At 46.5% G+C, this 16,247-nt stretch overlaps 1 protein-coding gene across 1 annotated transcript; it reads left to right on the forward strand.

Moving 5' to 3' along the window:
• The first annotated feature begins 419 nt into the window (after positions 1-419).
• RPS6 (ribosomal protein S6) lies at positions 420-15,724 on the forward strand. Its single transcript, XM_075931501.2, has 6 exons — positions 420-576; positions 1,242-1,373; positions 11,029-11,239; positions 13,030-13,176; positions 14,266-14,423; positions 15,587-15,724. The coding sequence occupies exons 1-6, from the start codon at positions 571-573 to the stop codon at positions 15,680-15,682; spliced, it is 750 nt and encodes a 249-aa protein (XP_075787616.1). The 5' UTR covers positions 420-570; the 3' UTR covers positions 15,683-15,724.
• The last annotated feature ends 523 nt before the right edge of the window (positions 15,725-16,247 follow it).

Consider the following 16,247-nt stretch of genomic DNA (forward strand, 5'->3'; position numbering starts at 1 on the left):
TCCCGTGGCCGCGCAGCGCTCCCCGGCCGGGGCCACGCAAGCGCTGGCGGTCGGTCCGGACAGCAGCGTGTCCCGTGCGCTCGCGGGCCCCCCCCCCCCCCCCGAAGGGAGCGCCGCGCTGTGACACGGGGCCGGGGGCAGGCTGGCTCTGACAACACGGCGGGCAGGGGAAGCCGCCCTGCCTGCAGGGGGAGCTGGCGTGGGAGGCGAGTTAGCGCCGCCTGCGGGGGGGGGGGGGGGGAGAGGGGAAGTGACGTCACTCGGCGGGTGTCCTGGCCAGCAAGCGGACCTCAAGGCACCCGCGAACCATAGAGCGCGGCGCGCGAGCCACCGCGGGGCCCAGAGCGGCCACGAGCAACCCTTCCATTCCCTTCCGGTGAGAGAAATACGCCTGCCGCGGAGATCGCACTCACCATTGGCCGGCCTCGGTCACGTGGAACTTGTGTTCGGCATCCGCCCGGCTCCGGGGCCGTCCTTCTCGCGAGATCCCCGCGCGCCTATGTGTGTGGCGGTGAGCGGAAGTAGGGCCTCTTTTGCCGCGGCGGAGCCGGGGGAAGCGGCTCGGCGAACATGAAGGTGAGAGCGGGCGCGCGCGCTCCGCCTGAAATGGCCCTGCCGCTCGGTGCGCGGCCGCCGGCGGGAGGCGAAGGCGCCAGGGCTGGGCCGGGGAGCGCGGCTGTGGGGCAGATGGGGACGGATTCTCCGCCGCTGAGGGGCGGGGAACATGGCGGCGTCCCTCCCCCCCCCCACCCCCCCGCCTCCCGGGCCCCAGCCCCCTCGCGGCGGCTGCTGCTGGACCCTGAGGCGGGTTGGTCCCGCGGGGGTGGCTGTCGGCTTAGCTCGGCCTCGTTTCGGGCTTGGGGCAGCGCAGACGCAGGCGGCCTTGTGGAGCGCGCGGGCTGAGTAGGGGCGAGCGGAGCCTTGGACCTGCCGCGGGGCGCTTGCAGCATTGGGGGGGTGGTTGCATTTCCTAAGCGTGTTAACCCCTCGCTTTCCGGACAGTACGACCTGACGCTGAAACAGCATGCTAGCAATGAAAGGTGTGGGATGACTGAGCAGTAGAAGTCAGTCTCTGGAGATTCACAGAGCCAGTGATTGTAAACACAGCTAACCAAAGAATATTTAAACAAGGCCCCATGACTGTTGACTTGAAAGACCATGCTCAGTTGGGGTACGTGGGTTTCACTGAATGAGAGTTTAGGTCTAAAGATTTGGGTTTACACTTTACTTTTTATTTCTAGCTCAACATCTCTTTCCCAGCCACTGGCTGCCAGAAGCTCATTGAGGTGGATGATGAGCGTAAGTTACGTACCTTCTATGAGAAGCGGATGGCCACTGAAGTTGCTGCCGATTCTCTTGGTGAAGAATGGAAGGTAAGAATTGGACTGATGTACTTTTGGCATATTGGAGCCAAAATGAAGCATAAGAAACAAAACTTTGAGTAACTCTTTAGTTTTTGTTACTACTTGCATAAGAGCATGTGACAGGTAGAGCCTGGTGTAATGACACCTTGGAAATAAGTGCTGAAATACATTTAGTTTCAGTGAAGAGAAGGTGTATTTAGCATAGAGTTTCACTGCTCTCTTCAGCAGACTGTTTGCTGTTCTTAGTTTTGCTCTCTCCTGTGCTTGCAGTTAGAATGATGGTAGGATTTCAGTGTTCGTAAATGATTGCACACAGAACAATGTAGGTTACTAAATAAAACAAAGCAGGAGATGCAAGCTAAGCTTAATACACTAAAGAAACTAGTTGCTTGTAATATCTCACCCTTCAAGTGCTAATAAAATTATTTCAATCGTATCTCACAAGAAGCATCTCAAAGCATATTCCATTTATCATAACTATAAGCATATTTCATAAAACATGCAGTGCTCTGTCAGTAACGTTAAGGTTGACTGCACAGACTCACTTGGCAAAAATACTATGGGCAGCCATTCCCAGTTAACACTGACAACTCAACTTAAAGCACACAGTTTTAAAAGCTAAGGTGTTAGATGTATAGCTGAAGATGTTCATCCCCTTGCTATAGACCAGTGATGGGCAACCTAGGTGAGCGAGTGGCCTTCTTCCATCTAGAACAGTGGTCTCCAACCTTTTTAACCGTAAGATCACTTTTTCAATTTAAGTGCAATGTAAGATCTACCTCAAACACACATACCCTTGTCCCACTTCGGTTAGCTATGGTTCTGCATTATTGATCAATGGGAGGTGCATGAGTGGTGTTTGCAGGCAAGTAAGGCATGGGGAGACCTCCTGCTCTGCCTCTGTCAGGGGCTGCAGGGATGTGCCAACCACGTCCAGGAGCAGCAGTTATCACAGGGATAATTACACCAGCTAGGACCCGTTAAACATTTTAGAACTCACTTCTCAAAAGAATTAAATTTTAAGCATGAGAGAAATGAAAATTATGAAATGCATAGACCAGTCAAAACCAAAAATAACCCACTTTGCAAGGAGTAAAAGTAGTAACAATAACAACAATCCTCCACGTGTGTTGGGTCGAGAGATGAGAGGGAAGGACAGTGTGTGTTTGAGTGCCAGATTTGCATTGCCAGGCTCCCTCTATCACCTCTCTGTGGGGAGATGGGGTACAGAAGTGGGACGAGAGGATGGTCACCCTGACATCAGTGCCCCCTCTTCCTCCTACACCCTGCACACCTAGCAGGAGGTTCCTGGGGGGCAGCTCCAAGGTGGGAGTCAGGAGCAGCATGAAAGTGGGTGGAGGAGCAACTGAAATACCAGCATTTTATAGCTTCCTGGCCAAACCAGTCAGGATCACCTACCTGGTCAGAGGCTCCAAGATCTACTGGTAGATCTGGTTACCACTGATCTAGAACCATTGTGGTAACCACCATGGTCTTCTGCAGGGGCAGCCAACCAGTTAGACACTAAGAGCCAAAATAGCTGTGGATAGTAGAGTAGAGAGCCATGCACCCCTCCCCTAGAGTCAGGCACTCCCAGCCCCCCTGCTCCAATCCAATGCTGCACCCTCTACCCCCTTGCTCTAACCCAATGCACCCTTCCCTCCCCCAGAGCCAGACACCCCCAGCCCTCCTGCTCTAACCTAATGCCCCTCCCCCCCACTCAGGTTTTTTGTAATTATGCCTCCTAATTGCACAATTTTTACCTTAGAACTATTTGCACCACTTGAAATAATTGCACTTCAAAATCATTAGCCATCAAATGAAGCCAGTGGATCACCTCCGTTCCACTGGGAGTACTAATACGCTTGCACCAGCCATGGGTCTGTTCACACTTCAGGTTCTTTGGCTGATATTCATTCCCCCCGTGCCCTGGTGTATATTTGCTGGTGGCTGCATGGTGACCGTTGTGCAGAGCTGCTTTGGGAGATATCTGCAGGTCCGAAGGACAGGCTGGTACTTGGAGGCCGCCCCCAAAGCATCCAAGAGGGTGGAAATTGTCCTTGGCCGCAAGGGGGAGGGTGTGATATGCAACAGTAGAAAGGATCTGTTGCTGGGCAGCCCGCGAGTAGCACCATGCCGACATCCCCCAATAACATGTCTGGGTCTCATCGGAACTGTTGCCACAGCCACGTGCTTCCCCCTCCGGGTGCTGGGGTGCACACGCACACTGGCCGTGAGCAGTCCAAGTGCGCGGCTCCGAATGACGTGTAACCTTAAAAGCCACATTTCTTTGAGCAAAGAGTCACATGCGGCTTGAGAGCTGCAGTTTGGCCACCCCGATCTACTGGGATAGAGGTAGTTTTGCAATTGTGTTTGTGTATAGAATCCACAGGATACAGCTATTGAACCACTGCAACACTTTGCCTGGATGCAGAGGGTGCTCTCAGTCAATAGTGTTCCATCAGCATGCACTAGCTTTGTGTGTCACTTCAGTAATATTGGTAGGAAAAAAATTGATGGAAATCAGCAGAATCTGGCAGCCCTGTGCATGCACAGTGGTAAACACAATGTCTTGCAGGCCACACGTAGAACATCGATGGGCAGTATGTGGCCTACAGGCCACAGGTTGCCCACCTCTACTATAGAGGTTTTTAGAACAGTGTTTCCTGGTTTAATATGGACAGTTGTGAAACATCATGGCTCCTGCTTAGCCACAGGCTGACCAACTTTGGGAATCACTTCATCTCTTTGCCTCGGTTCCCCATCTGAAACACCAATAATCTTTGTCTTTTGCTTGTCTAAAATTATTGTCCATTTTAGAGTGGTGGGCAATAATTTTTTGCTGGGGGCTATGTCCAAAATTTTAGAAGTGGCCCTGCCTGCACCAGAAGTGGTGGAACCTCAAACAGAAGGGGCGGAGGCAGAATGCTTCCAGGCTTTCCCACCCACAGGCCCTGCCACGTTCTCCCTAGGTACCCATGCCCCTGGCGGTAGAAGGAGACTTCCCATGCTCTCCCACCCCCAGGCCAATCAGGGTCTGGAGATGGGGGAGTGAAGGAAGTGTTCTACTGCCCTGCCAGGAGCGTGCCGCACTGGTAAGTGCTATGTGCTCCTCGCAGGGGTAGGGCTGAGGAAACTCTGCGCTCTCCCCTCCCCCAGGCCCTACTTGGTCTTGGTGGACTGGATCTGGCCTGTGAAGGCCCTTTTGCCCACCCCGGTGTAAACTCTGGGGTAGAGAATTTGATATGCATATGAAGCCTAGCACAGTGAGGTACTAATTACTCTTGGTCTCTAAGGTGCTACTGTAACACATATAGTTAATAAACAAGGAAAAGACTATGAACTATGTCAAGCCCACAAAGTAGCTTAGAAAAATGAACTCAATTTTCTTTTTCCTTTAAGTAATGGTTTTCAACCAGGAGTCTGCAGTTTGTCTCGCTAATCAGATAACATTGACTTGACTGCTTTTATTTGAGCCAGTTGTCACAAATCTGTATTTTCCTGTTGTGAAGACCACAACTTTAACAGGGTTTAAAAAATAACTGGATACATTCTTTGGAGATTAGGTCGATCAATGCTTATTAGCCAGCATGATCGAGATGCTCAAGGAGCACTCAAAGATAATAAAAGTCATGGTGGAGAAGGTAAATGAATTCTTTGCTTCTGTCTTCACAGCTGAGGATATTGGGGAGATCCCTAAACCGGAGCCATTCTTTTTGTGACAAATCTGAGCAATTGTGCCAGGTTGAGGTATCATTAGAGGAGGTTTTGGAACAAATTGATAAACTTTAATAATAAGTCTCTGGGACCAGATGGCACTCACCCAAGGGTTCTGAAAGAACTCAAATGTGAAATGGCGGAACTATTAACTGATTTGTAACCTATCCTTTAAATCAGTTTCTGAACCTAATGACTGGAAGATAGCTAATGTGACACCAATATTTAGAGGTGATCCTGGCAGTTACAGACCAGCAAGTCTAACATCAGTACCAGGCAAATTAGTTAAAACTATGGTAAAGAATAAAATTGTCAGACACATAGATGAATATACAGTAAAACTCCAATTGTCTGGCATCTAGTGGTCTGGCACTCCTGATAGACATCAACTGGAACCCGGAAGTGCTCTGGCCAGCCGGACAATTGGAGCTGCTGTGAGCCCCATGGGTGCTCATGGCTGGGAAAGGGAAGGGGAGAAGAGGGGAAGGGGATTATACCCCTGTGATGGGTCTGCTGGGACCCGCACTGCGACCGGCCAGGGGTTGGATGGGGAACGGCGTGGCAAGGGGCGAACCCTCCCATTTTGCAGGAAGGTGGGGGAAGCCCTGTGCCGCCGCCGAGAGTTTCCAGGAGCGGAACGGGCTCCCTATCCCCCAGACTGCAGTACTGTAGTTATTGCCGAGCAGGAGGGTGAGGGGCGGTGCTGTGGGACCAACCCGGCAGCACCCCAGCTACTCTGCTCTGCAGCTTCCCCAAGTCCACCGCTTCTGAAACTGACGAGTGGCGGACTTGGGGAAGCTGCAGAAGTCTACTGTAATTTGTTGGGGGCGGGGGAGTGGGAGTTGTGGGGGGAGGGGGAGTCAATGTGATTTCTGTATGTAGTCCCCTTACTAAAGGGGCCTCTGGTTTATTCTGAAAAGACCCTGTGTGCTACAATCCAGACTACAATTCCCATGAGCCCTTGGGGAAAAAACAGGAAGGGAGGACTCTGGGGGGGAGGGGGGAGAGGACTGCTCTCCCCACATGCTTGAAGAAAGAGGCCTAGCAGTCTGGGACTCTGCCTTGCAGTTTGGAACCAAAGGGGGAGCCAGGCTGCTGCCAAGGACATTGATCCAGTGCAGGGGCTGTTGGAGTGCAGCTACTGGATGCTTGTTGGAACTGGGAGTTAGCAGGCTGCTTCCTATAGGCACAGCATAAGGCAGTAAGTTTGGGCCTTGTTGGAAAAGTGCTGCCTGGGACAGAGCTGCTGTTTAGCCTGGACCAAATCCTCACTAAAGCTGCAACATCAGCGCGCCAACGCAAGTGTCTGGGACTGAGTCTAAGGGTGTGCGCACTCTGGGATGGGGTCACTGTTGTCTAGCTATGTAAACTTCAATTATGGTTGTGTTTTGTTAATGCTATTCATTTCTAATTCTGTTAATCCCTGTTTATTTAAGTTAAGTAAAGATTGTTTATTTTAAAGTATTCTATTAGATGTATATGATTTGTAGTTGTTGTTTGGATCCATATTATAGCTGGAATGACTATGTTCCTGGAGGCTCTCAAGGCACACCAGTGAGTTTGTACAAGGCCAGCCAGGTGGAGGCACCGCCATTTTATATTCATTGCCAGCAAGGGGGTGGATAGGGTTTTCCCCAACTAAACACCATCACCACTGGGGTGCTCAGGATCTCTTTTGGGTTAAAACACCAGGCGCCCAGGCACACCTCTGAAGTGGACCTGCTCCCCAGTAACCCGGGGAGGAAAAAGGGGGTTACATGTAAAAGGAAAACATGCCTTACTAATTTGCTAGAGATCTTTGAGGGAGTAAACCAGGCATGTCCAAAGTCCGGCCCGCAGGCCAATTGCGGCCCATGTTCCCGTTTAATACGGCCCCCAGGTAATTTGGCAATATCTATCTTTTATGGCCCCCAACGAATCCATATGTATTGAGATGAATACATTGTAAAATCTCAGTTAATGTCAGTTGGTCTAAATCAGTTATAAATATATTTGGACACAACATGTATACTTGGTGTTATGTTCCTGTTCATATTTTTTGAACTTAAAAGTTGACAGACAACCTTTATTACCAATAATATGTAATGTACTTTACAATGTTCCTGACATATATTTCAGCTTCCTGGATTTTTTTTTCATCTGGCCTTCAGATATGAAAGGCAGAGTGATTTAACACCTGTTTAGATTTGTCATCCATGTGACGAAATGACAAGTATGCCATTTGCAATAAACTTTGCATAAAATAGTTAATTTGCATTTAATTTTAATGGTTCAAAGAATGTCAGGCAAAATGGTTGGCCCTCACGCATGTTCACTTCATCAAATCTGGCCCTCTTTGAAAAAAGTTTGGACACCCCTAGAGTAAACCAATGTGGGCAAGAGGGATCCAGTGGCTATGGTATACTTAGATTTCCAGAAAGCCTTGGACAAGGTCCCTCACCAAAGGCTCTAAAGTAAATTGTCATGGGATAAGAGGGAAAGACCTTTCATGGATTGATAACTTAAGAGAGGAAACAAGGGTAGGAATAAATGTGGTAAGTTTTCAGAATGGAGAGAGGTAACTAGTGGGGTCCCCTCCCCCCAAGGTACCTAGAGAAAGGGGTAAAAAGTGAGGTGGCAGAATTTGCACGATACCAAACTGCTCAAAATAGTTAAGACCAAAGCAGACACTAGTGAGATCTTTTTGAAGTTCTTCAAACTAAGTGATAGGGCAACAAAATGGCAAATTAAATTTAATGTTGATAAATAAATGCAGATGGGGGGGGGGGGGGGGATCACAACTATACATACAATATGATGGGGACTAGTTTAGCCACAGTTACTCAAAAGAGAGATCTTGGAGTCATTGTGGCTAGTTCTCTGAAAACATCCACTCTTTGTGCAGTGGCAGTCAAAAACAGTGTTAGGAATCATTAAAAAAGGATAGTTTCTGTCTTGTTCTCTATCTTATGGCCAGGGCTTGACAACTAGTGTAATCTACTCTCCTGTGGCAAGTAGATTACAAGCCGGCACAGCCACGCAGCGTGGTCTGCGCATGCACAGCATGCTGAACCGCGCGGCCCTGCTTGGTGAGTCCTGCTTATAGCCTCTTTCTAAAACCATGGTAACCCCACATCTTGAATACTGCATACAGATTGCCTCATCTTAAGAACATAAGAACAGCCGTACTGGGTCAGACCAAAGGTCCATCTAGCCCAGTGTCTACCAACAGTGGCCAGCAGCAGGTGCCCCAGAGACGGTGGACCGAAGACAATGATCAAGCAATTTGTCTCCTGCCATCCCTCTCCAGCCTCTGACAAACAGAGGCCAAGGACACCATTTTATCCCCTGGCTAAAAGCCTTTTATGGACCTAACCTCCATGAAATTATCTAGCTTCTCCTTAAACTCTATTATAGTCTTAGCCTTCACAGCCTCCTCTGGCAAGGAGTTCCACAGGTTGACTACACGTTGTGTGAAGAAGAACTTTCTTTTATTAGTTTTAATCCTGCTACCCATTAATTTCATTTGGTGTCCTCTAGTTCTTCTATTTAGGGAACTAATAAATAACTTTTCTTTATCTGCCCTCTCCACACCACTCATGATTTTATAGACCTCTATCATATCCCCCCTCAGTCTCCTCTTTTCTAAACTGAAAAGTCCCAGTCGCTTTAACCTCTCCTCATATGGGACCCGTTCCAAACCCCTAATCATTTTAGTTGCCCTTTTCTGAACCCTTTCCAAGGCCAAACTATCTTTTTTTGAGGTGAGGAGACCACATCTGTACACAGTATTCAAGATGTGGGCGTACCATAGTTTTATACAGGGGCAGTAAGATATTCTGGGTCTTATTTTCTATCCCTTTCTTAATAATTCCTAGCATCCTATTTGCCTTTTTGACCGCCGCTGCACACTGTGTGGAAGTTTTCAGAGAACTGTCCACGATAACTCCAAGATCTCTTTCCTGATTTGTTGTAGCCAAATTAGCCCCCATCATAATGTATGTATAATTGGGGTTATTTTTCCCGATGTGCATTACTTTACACTTATCCATATTAAATTTCATTTGCCATTTTGTTGCCCAATCACTCAGTTTGGTGAGATCTTCCTGGAGTCCCTCACAGTCTGCTTCTGTCTTGACTATCCTAAACTGTTTTGTATCATCTGCAAACTTTACTACCTCACTGCTTACCCCTTTCTCCAGATCATTTATGAATAAGTTGAAAGGGATTGGTCCCAGGACTGACCCTTGGGGGGCACCACTAGTTACCCCTCTCCAATCTGAAAATTGACCATTTATTCCTACCCTTTGTTTCCTGTCTTTTAACCAGTTCTCAATCCAAGAAAGGACCTTCCCTCTTATCCCATGGCCATGTAATTTACACAAGAGCCTTTGGTGAGGGACCTTGTCAAAGGCTTTCTGAAAATCTAAGTATACTATATCTACTGGATCCCCCTTGTCCGCATGTTTGTTAACCCCTTCAAAGAACTCTAATAGATTAGTAAGACAGGATTTTCCTTTACAGAAACCATGTTGACTTTTTGACAGTTCCTCAGATTCATCACCCACAAAGGACGGTGCAGATTCAGAAATCTCCCCAATGTCCTCAGCCGTGAAGACTGAAGCAAAGAAATCATTTAGTTTCTCCGCAATGGCTTTATCGTCTTTATACACACACACACACATACATATACACACACACACACACTGGAAAAGGTTCAGAAAAAGACAAATTATTAGGGGCTTGGAATGGCTCTCATATGAAGAGAAATTAAAAAGACTTGAACTTTTCAACATCTCCTCTTTTCTAATGGGGATATGATAGAGGTCTATAAAATCACGACTGTATGGAAAAAGCGAATAAGGAAAAGTTATTTACTTATTCCCATAATATAAGAACTAGGAGTCACCAAATGAAAATAATAGGCAGCAGGTTTAAAACAAACAAAAGGAAGTTTTTCTTCACTCAGCGCATAGTCAACTCGTGGAATTCCTTGCCAGAGAATGTGGTGAAAGTCTAGGATTTTAACGAGGTTCAAAAAAGAGCTAGATAGATTCATGTAAGTTAGGTCCATCAATGGCTATTAGCCAAGATGGGTAGGAATAGTGTTCCTAGCCTCTGTTTGTCTCAGAATGGGTGACAGGAGAGGGATCATGTGAGGATTACCTGTTGTTCCCTCCCTCTGGGGTATCCGGTATTTGCCACTGTCAGCAGACAGGATAATGGGCTTTGATCTGGACCCAGTTATGGCCATTATTTGGTTCATTCCCTCTGGACGACAGTGATACTGGTGTGGCCATTCTTATATTTCTATATTTTCCTGGCAGAGGACTACTAAGGTATTGTGTAAACAGATCATCTTAAATTAAACTCTCTCATGAAGTTTTGAACAAAAGTTTTAGGGATTCTAGACTGTTTAGAACTCTGATTCAAGTGTCTATATGTACTTTCAAACTGCACCAAACAAAATTCAGCTAAGTATAACTGGCCAAAGTTTGTATGGAAACTAGATATGTGCTCTCCCTTAATGATGCTAAAAAGATGCTAGGATTTTTTTTTAAGCTGCCCTCTCCTCCTCCCCCTCCCCCCAGGAGTTCTGTAAATCCTAGAGGACTAAATTGTTGGGACCCATTGTTATTTTTCCCATTCTGTTAACTGTTGTTCAACAATCTTAGCTACAGTGTACGTAGAATACCTATTCCCAAAGTTCTTAGAGCAATGCATTTGGAGAAGGCCACTTATTTGAGAGCAATATGGCACTTTGAACAGTTTCTGCTGTTACGCTTGTGAATTTGGTTGAAAGCAGGTTGATTTAGCATGCATGTAAATTGTCTGGAACCCATATGAATGGATGCTGTTTAAGTGAAGCACAGAATACAAGGCTGTACTGACTACTTGTTTGATGGAAACATGCATCTAAGGACAGTTAAAAGAATGAAAGGTACTTAACATGTTATCACTTTAACAGGGATATGTTGTCCGCATCAGTGGTGGCAATGATAAACAAGGCTTCCCCATGAAACAAGGTGTCCTGACCCATGGACGTGTCCGTCTGCTGCTCAGTAAGGGCCACTCCTGCTATCGCCCCAGAAGAACTGGAGAACGAAAACGCAAATCGGTCCGGGGTTGCATTGTGGATGCCAACTTAAGTGTCCTGAATTTGGTCATTGTAAAAAAAGGTGAGAATGTGTAGATAAGCCATTATAATATAGGTTTGCTCAGCCTTAATGATGTGTTGATTGGTGTTACTGGTTAGTGTTGCAAGGAAGCTTGCTGACCTAGCTAAAGCCTGATTTGAAACAGCTCTGTTTACTGGTGGACTCTAAGAAATTCTGCTCTTGTCAGATTTGAACTACAGGCAGTCCCCGAGTTACGTGGATCCGACTTATGTCGGATCCGCAGTTACGAACGGGGATTTTCTCGCCCCGGGAGGACTGGAGCGGCAGGACGCCTGGTCCCGCCACCTGCCTCCTCTGGGGTGAGAAAAACTGCTCCCTGTCTCCCTGGTCTGCTGGGGGAGTCAGCAGACCAGGGAGATGGGGAGCAAAGCGGTGGAGGACCCGGGGCGCTTCCAGCTGATCTGGAAGTGCCGCGGGTCCGGCCCGGGTCCTCTGTGGCTTTGCTCAGCCTCTCCCTGGTCTGCTGGGGGGGACGCAGCTAGTGCCCCCCCCCCCCCCCCCCCCCCCCAGCAGACCAGGGAGATGTGGAGCAAAGCCCAGGGCCTGTGGTAGAGCCGGTTGGTCCCACAGCACTGCTCCTTGGCGCTACTGGACCAACCTGGCAGCACCCCAGCTGCTCTTCTCCAGGAGTCCTGATTCCGCCGCTGCTGATCAGCTTCAGCAGCAGCTGAATCAGGATGCCTGGGGCAGAGCAGCTGGGGTGCTGCTGGGTTGGTCCAGTAGCGCTGAGGAGTGGCCGTGCTACTGGACCAACCCAGCAGCACCGCCCCAGGTGTCCAAGTCAGCTGCTGCTGAAACTGACCAGCGGCTGACTACAGGAAGCCTGAGGCAGAGTTGCTCTGCCCCGGGCTTCCTGGAGTCAGCTGCTGATCAGTTTCAGCAGCAGCTGACTTGGGGATGCCTGGGGTTCTTAAGTTGAATCTGTATGTAAGTCGGAATTGGCGTCCAGATTCAGCTGCTGTTGAAACTGATCAGTTTCAGCAGTGGCTGAATCTGGAGCCAGTTCCGACTTACATACAGATTCAACTTAAGAACAAACCTACAATCCCTATTTTGTACGTAACCCGGGGACTACCTGTAATTATTTTTTAGTAATTTTCTGTATCACTTCTAGCATTTGATGCGAATGATGGGGAAGTCAAGGTTGGATATTAGGAAAAACTATTTCACTGGCAGGGTGGTTGAAGCACTGAAATGGGTTACCTACATGGTGGAATCTCCATTCCTAGAGGCTTAAATCCCTGCTTGACAAAAGCCCTGGCTGGGATGATTTAGTCAGGTTTGGTCCTGCTTTGGGCAGGGGGTTGGACACACTGACCCCTGGAGGTCTCTTCCAGCTCTACAATTCTATGAAAATAAGCTGTGCTGTATATAGCTAAAAATACAGTTAAGCAGCACAATAGTTCAATGTGCTCTTGGTAATTTAACAGACTATTTCTAAAGTGAAATTGTTTTTGTTGCTATGAAGGATGGTTAGATGTAGTCTTGCAAAACTGACATGAAACTTGACCACAGTAATTGATGGCAAGTTTTAAGTGAGGGAAATGCTTGTTGATAGTGCCTCTTCAGCTGGAACTGTGCTCAGTGGAAAAACCTACTGCTGGTTGTTGAAAGTGGTTTTATTTCTGGGAGAACTCTCCACAGGCAATGAAGAACAGCTGCACAATTCACCTTACAGGAGTGTGGCTGCGGTAGCATAGCCACATCCTCATAAGATTCACATTGTAAATATAGTCTTCATTTTATATATAAAATCTGGGGAGATAACCACTCTGAAACTTTTACCATAGGTGAAAAGGATATTCCTGGACTGACAGATACCACAGTGCCTCGTCGACTTGGTCCCAAGAGGGCTAGCCGAATCCGCAAGTTGTTTAATCTCTCTAAGGAAGATGATGTGCGTCAGTATGTAGTGAGGAAACCCCTGAACAAGGAAGGTGAGACATATAAGAAAAGCCATGAAGTTGCAGAATCTGACAACCAAGTGTCTGCAGTGATTACAAACCCTATCTTAAAAAAATCAGTGATTGCTTTTTACCAGCTAGATCTTGAGCTCACTATCCATTAATAGACTGACAAGTACCAGTAATTAATACTTATAAGTTTGTTAGCAGTCTCAGCCACCATGGAGGTCAGAGTTGAAGATGTGATTGATTCTAGATGCTTCTATTGGTATCACTGATTGATAAATTAAATTGTGAATATAATGAAGTTGAATGAGATTTGAATCTTATTGCAGTTAAGTCCTCCTGTTCAACATTTTGAAATCAATAAATTTACTTTTCCAAGTTGCTTCAATAGCATCATCTTGGGCCATAAAACGAGCTTTGTTTGCTTAGAAGCAATGCTTCCTTGTTGACATTCTCTTTAACGAGAATGTATTTGCCACCATGAATACTTAACTCTCTCCCCCTCACTGTTGCCTTTTTCATCCCATTCCTCCCCAGTATAGTGAAGGTGACCTGAAAAAACCAATGTTTTATTGAATAAGTCAGTCAACCTAAATTTCACTCATTTGAAGTTAACTATTCATACAAACCTAGTTACTTTGTGTTTTACAGCACTTGTAATCTCGCAGGACTTTAATTGGACAATGTGGCTGTAAACTCATTTGCAGGTCTTGAATTTGATACTTACAACATTTTTTTACTAGGCTATGTTGACTGAAATTTAGGCCCCTCTAGAAAATGGTTGTGCAACAGGCTCTTTTAGCATGACTGTCTGATTTAAGATACACATGCTTGATTTTTGCTCAACCATATGTTTTTGAAAATCTTCCCTCTAGTTAAAAGGAGGGGGGGGGGGGGAATAGTTGCACTGTTCAGATGCTTTGTCTTCTAAAATAAAGATGTGCTGAAATCTAAGACCACTATTGAAAGGATCAAAACTATTTAATTAAAAACCATGGCCTGAGTTTACAAAATAAGAGTAGGAAAAACAAACTTGGTTTTGTGCTACACAGTTGTTTAATGTTTATAGAAATCAAACATAAGCTTTATTATTAGTAACACTTTTTTTCCCCCTAGGCAAGAAGCCCAGGACCAAGGCTCCTAAGATCCAACGATTGGTGACTCCTCGAGTTCTGCAACATAAGCGCAGACGTATTGCTTTAAAGAAACAACGAACTCAGAAGAACAAGGAGGAAGCAGCAGAGTATGCTAAGCTTTTGGCCAAGAGAATGAAGGTATTATCCTCCTTTTGCAGATGTTATTTCAGTATAGAGGTAACTTTTTAGCACCACAGGAGTCTTAAGACTATTGCAGGACACAATCTGACTTCTGCAGTACTTCTGAGTACTAAGAACGTCTGTGCTATGCCTTTCAGCAGTTCACAAGCAAGTACAGGTTGAACCTCTCTCAACTGGGACTTCCTGCCAGACCATGGAGTCCCAGTGGTGGGGGCTGGCAGCTTGGAGTCCTGAAGCCAGCAGCAGGCTGAGGCCAGGTTGGGGAGTGGGACAGTGGCAGGAGGGTCAGAAATAACCTATTCCAGCAAAATCTGTCAACAAGGACTGGTCAAGTTCAAGGGTTCTGCATAACCTGTTTAGACATAGCCAAACAGTGTAAACTGCAGGGTTCTTGCGCACAAACTTGCAGAGCATCTACACTGCACGTGTGTTCTTGCACAACTAAATTTACAGTAGTGTTGGAACAGGGCTTGTGCAAGAGTTCTTCCTCTCCCCATGAGGAATAAGCCCTCTTGTGCAAGAAGGCAGTGTGGACGGGCAACAGGGGTTTCTTGTGCAAGAAACCCCTGTGGCTAAAATGACCATCAGCTTTCTTGTGCAAGTGTGTCCACACTGCCATGGACACTTGCACAAAAGCACATGGCAGTGTGGACACACTTGTGCAAAACAGTTGTTGTGCAAGAAGCCTGCAGTGTAGATGTAGCCTTAGTTTTCTTTAACCATTTTAGCAATAATGAGAAATCTTGTCCACACTGCATGCTTGAGCTGAGTGTGTGGAATTGACATACTGGTATAACCATTTTTTTTTTTTTTTTTAGTAATCACATTGCAGGCTGGGTGCCTATGTAAAATTTTGGTTGATAAACATAATTGTTAGTTGTTTAAACTCTCAAACTGTGAAGCCCCAGTGCAGGTGGGGTTGGAGAGTTGAAATCAAGTAATCTGTGACAGGTGGATTGTCTGAATTCCCTAGCTTGAAATTTAATTAATTGGGATAATGAATGTACATTAAATTCAGGTCTTGAAAAAATTTGCCACTAGTGTAGTTTAGATTGCTTTGCTGTATAGCAGAAATAATGGAGCTGTTTCCAGGTGGCTGCCAAGATTGGGGGGCAGTCTGTTGTGCAGTACTCACCATTTTCTGCTTTTCTTTTAAAAAGGAGGCCAAAGAAAAACGCCAGGAGCAGATAGCCAAGAGGAGACGACTGTCCTCATTGAGGGCCTCTACATCTAAATCTGAGTCAAGTCAAAAGTAAAAGATGTAAATGATTAAGAAAATAAACTATGGTGAAATTGAACATCTCCTTGTGTTAGTAAAAATATTATTTTGGGGGTGATGGGGAGACAGTTTTGTTCGAGCTTAATACTTTATTTTGCCCGTTAAATAGGGAAACAATTCACATCAAAAAGGTAGTTCTTCAGTAAGTAGTATTGAATAAACTCACTCCCTGTTAACATTGTTTCTTTACCCTCCATGGGTTTTTACAGAATTTTCCCAAAAATCAAAACATGCACATAAGCATCTTTTCAAATGTAGGCCAGTTGGTTTGGCTTGTTTAATAACATGGGCAATGGAGCAGATCCTGTAATTCTCAGGATCATAACAAGGGGGGTGCACCTGCCCTGGGTTCAGAATCAGCAAGGGTGTAAAACAACAGGATGGTTCAGGATCAGGCCTAGAAGCATTGGCAGGAGGCCTGGATGCTCAGCCCCTCCTCCACCCCAAACTGCAGCATCATAGGCAGAGGGCTGGGGTGGGTACAGCTGATGCATAAGGGACAGACACTTGCTTGGGGGGATTTTGGAGAGGGCAATCCTGGG

Source organism: Pelodiscus sinensis, chromosome 6 (genome assembly GCF_052426305.1).
Source record: "Pelodiscus sinensis isolate ZL-2025 chromosome 6, ASM5242630v1, whole genome shotgun sequence".
NCBI lineage: Eukaryota > Metazoa > Chordata > Testudines > Trionychidae > Pelodiscus > Pelodiscus sinensis.

Bases quoted from the DNA above. Each gene is read 5' to 3' on its own strand.
- RPS6 (XM_075931501.2), top strand. The intron at 1,374-11,028 runs GTAAGAATTGGA...TCACTTTAACAG, and splicing joins CTCTTGGTGAAGAATGGAAG to GGATATGTTGTCCGCATCAG. The intron at 14,424-15,586 runs GTATTATCCTCC...TCTTTTAAAAAG, and splicing joins TTTTGGCCAAGAGAATGAAG to GAGGCCAAAGAAAAACGCCA.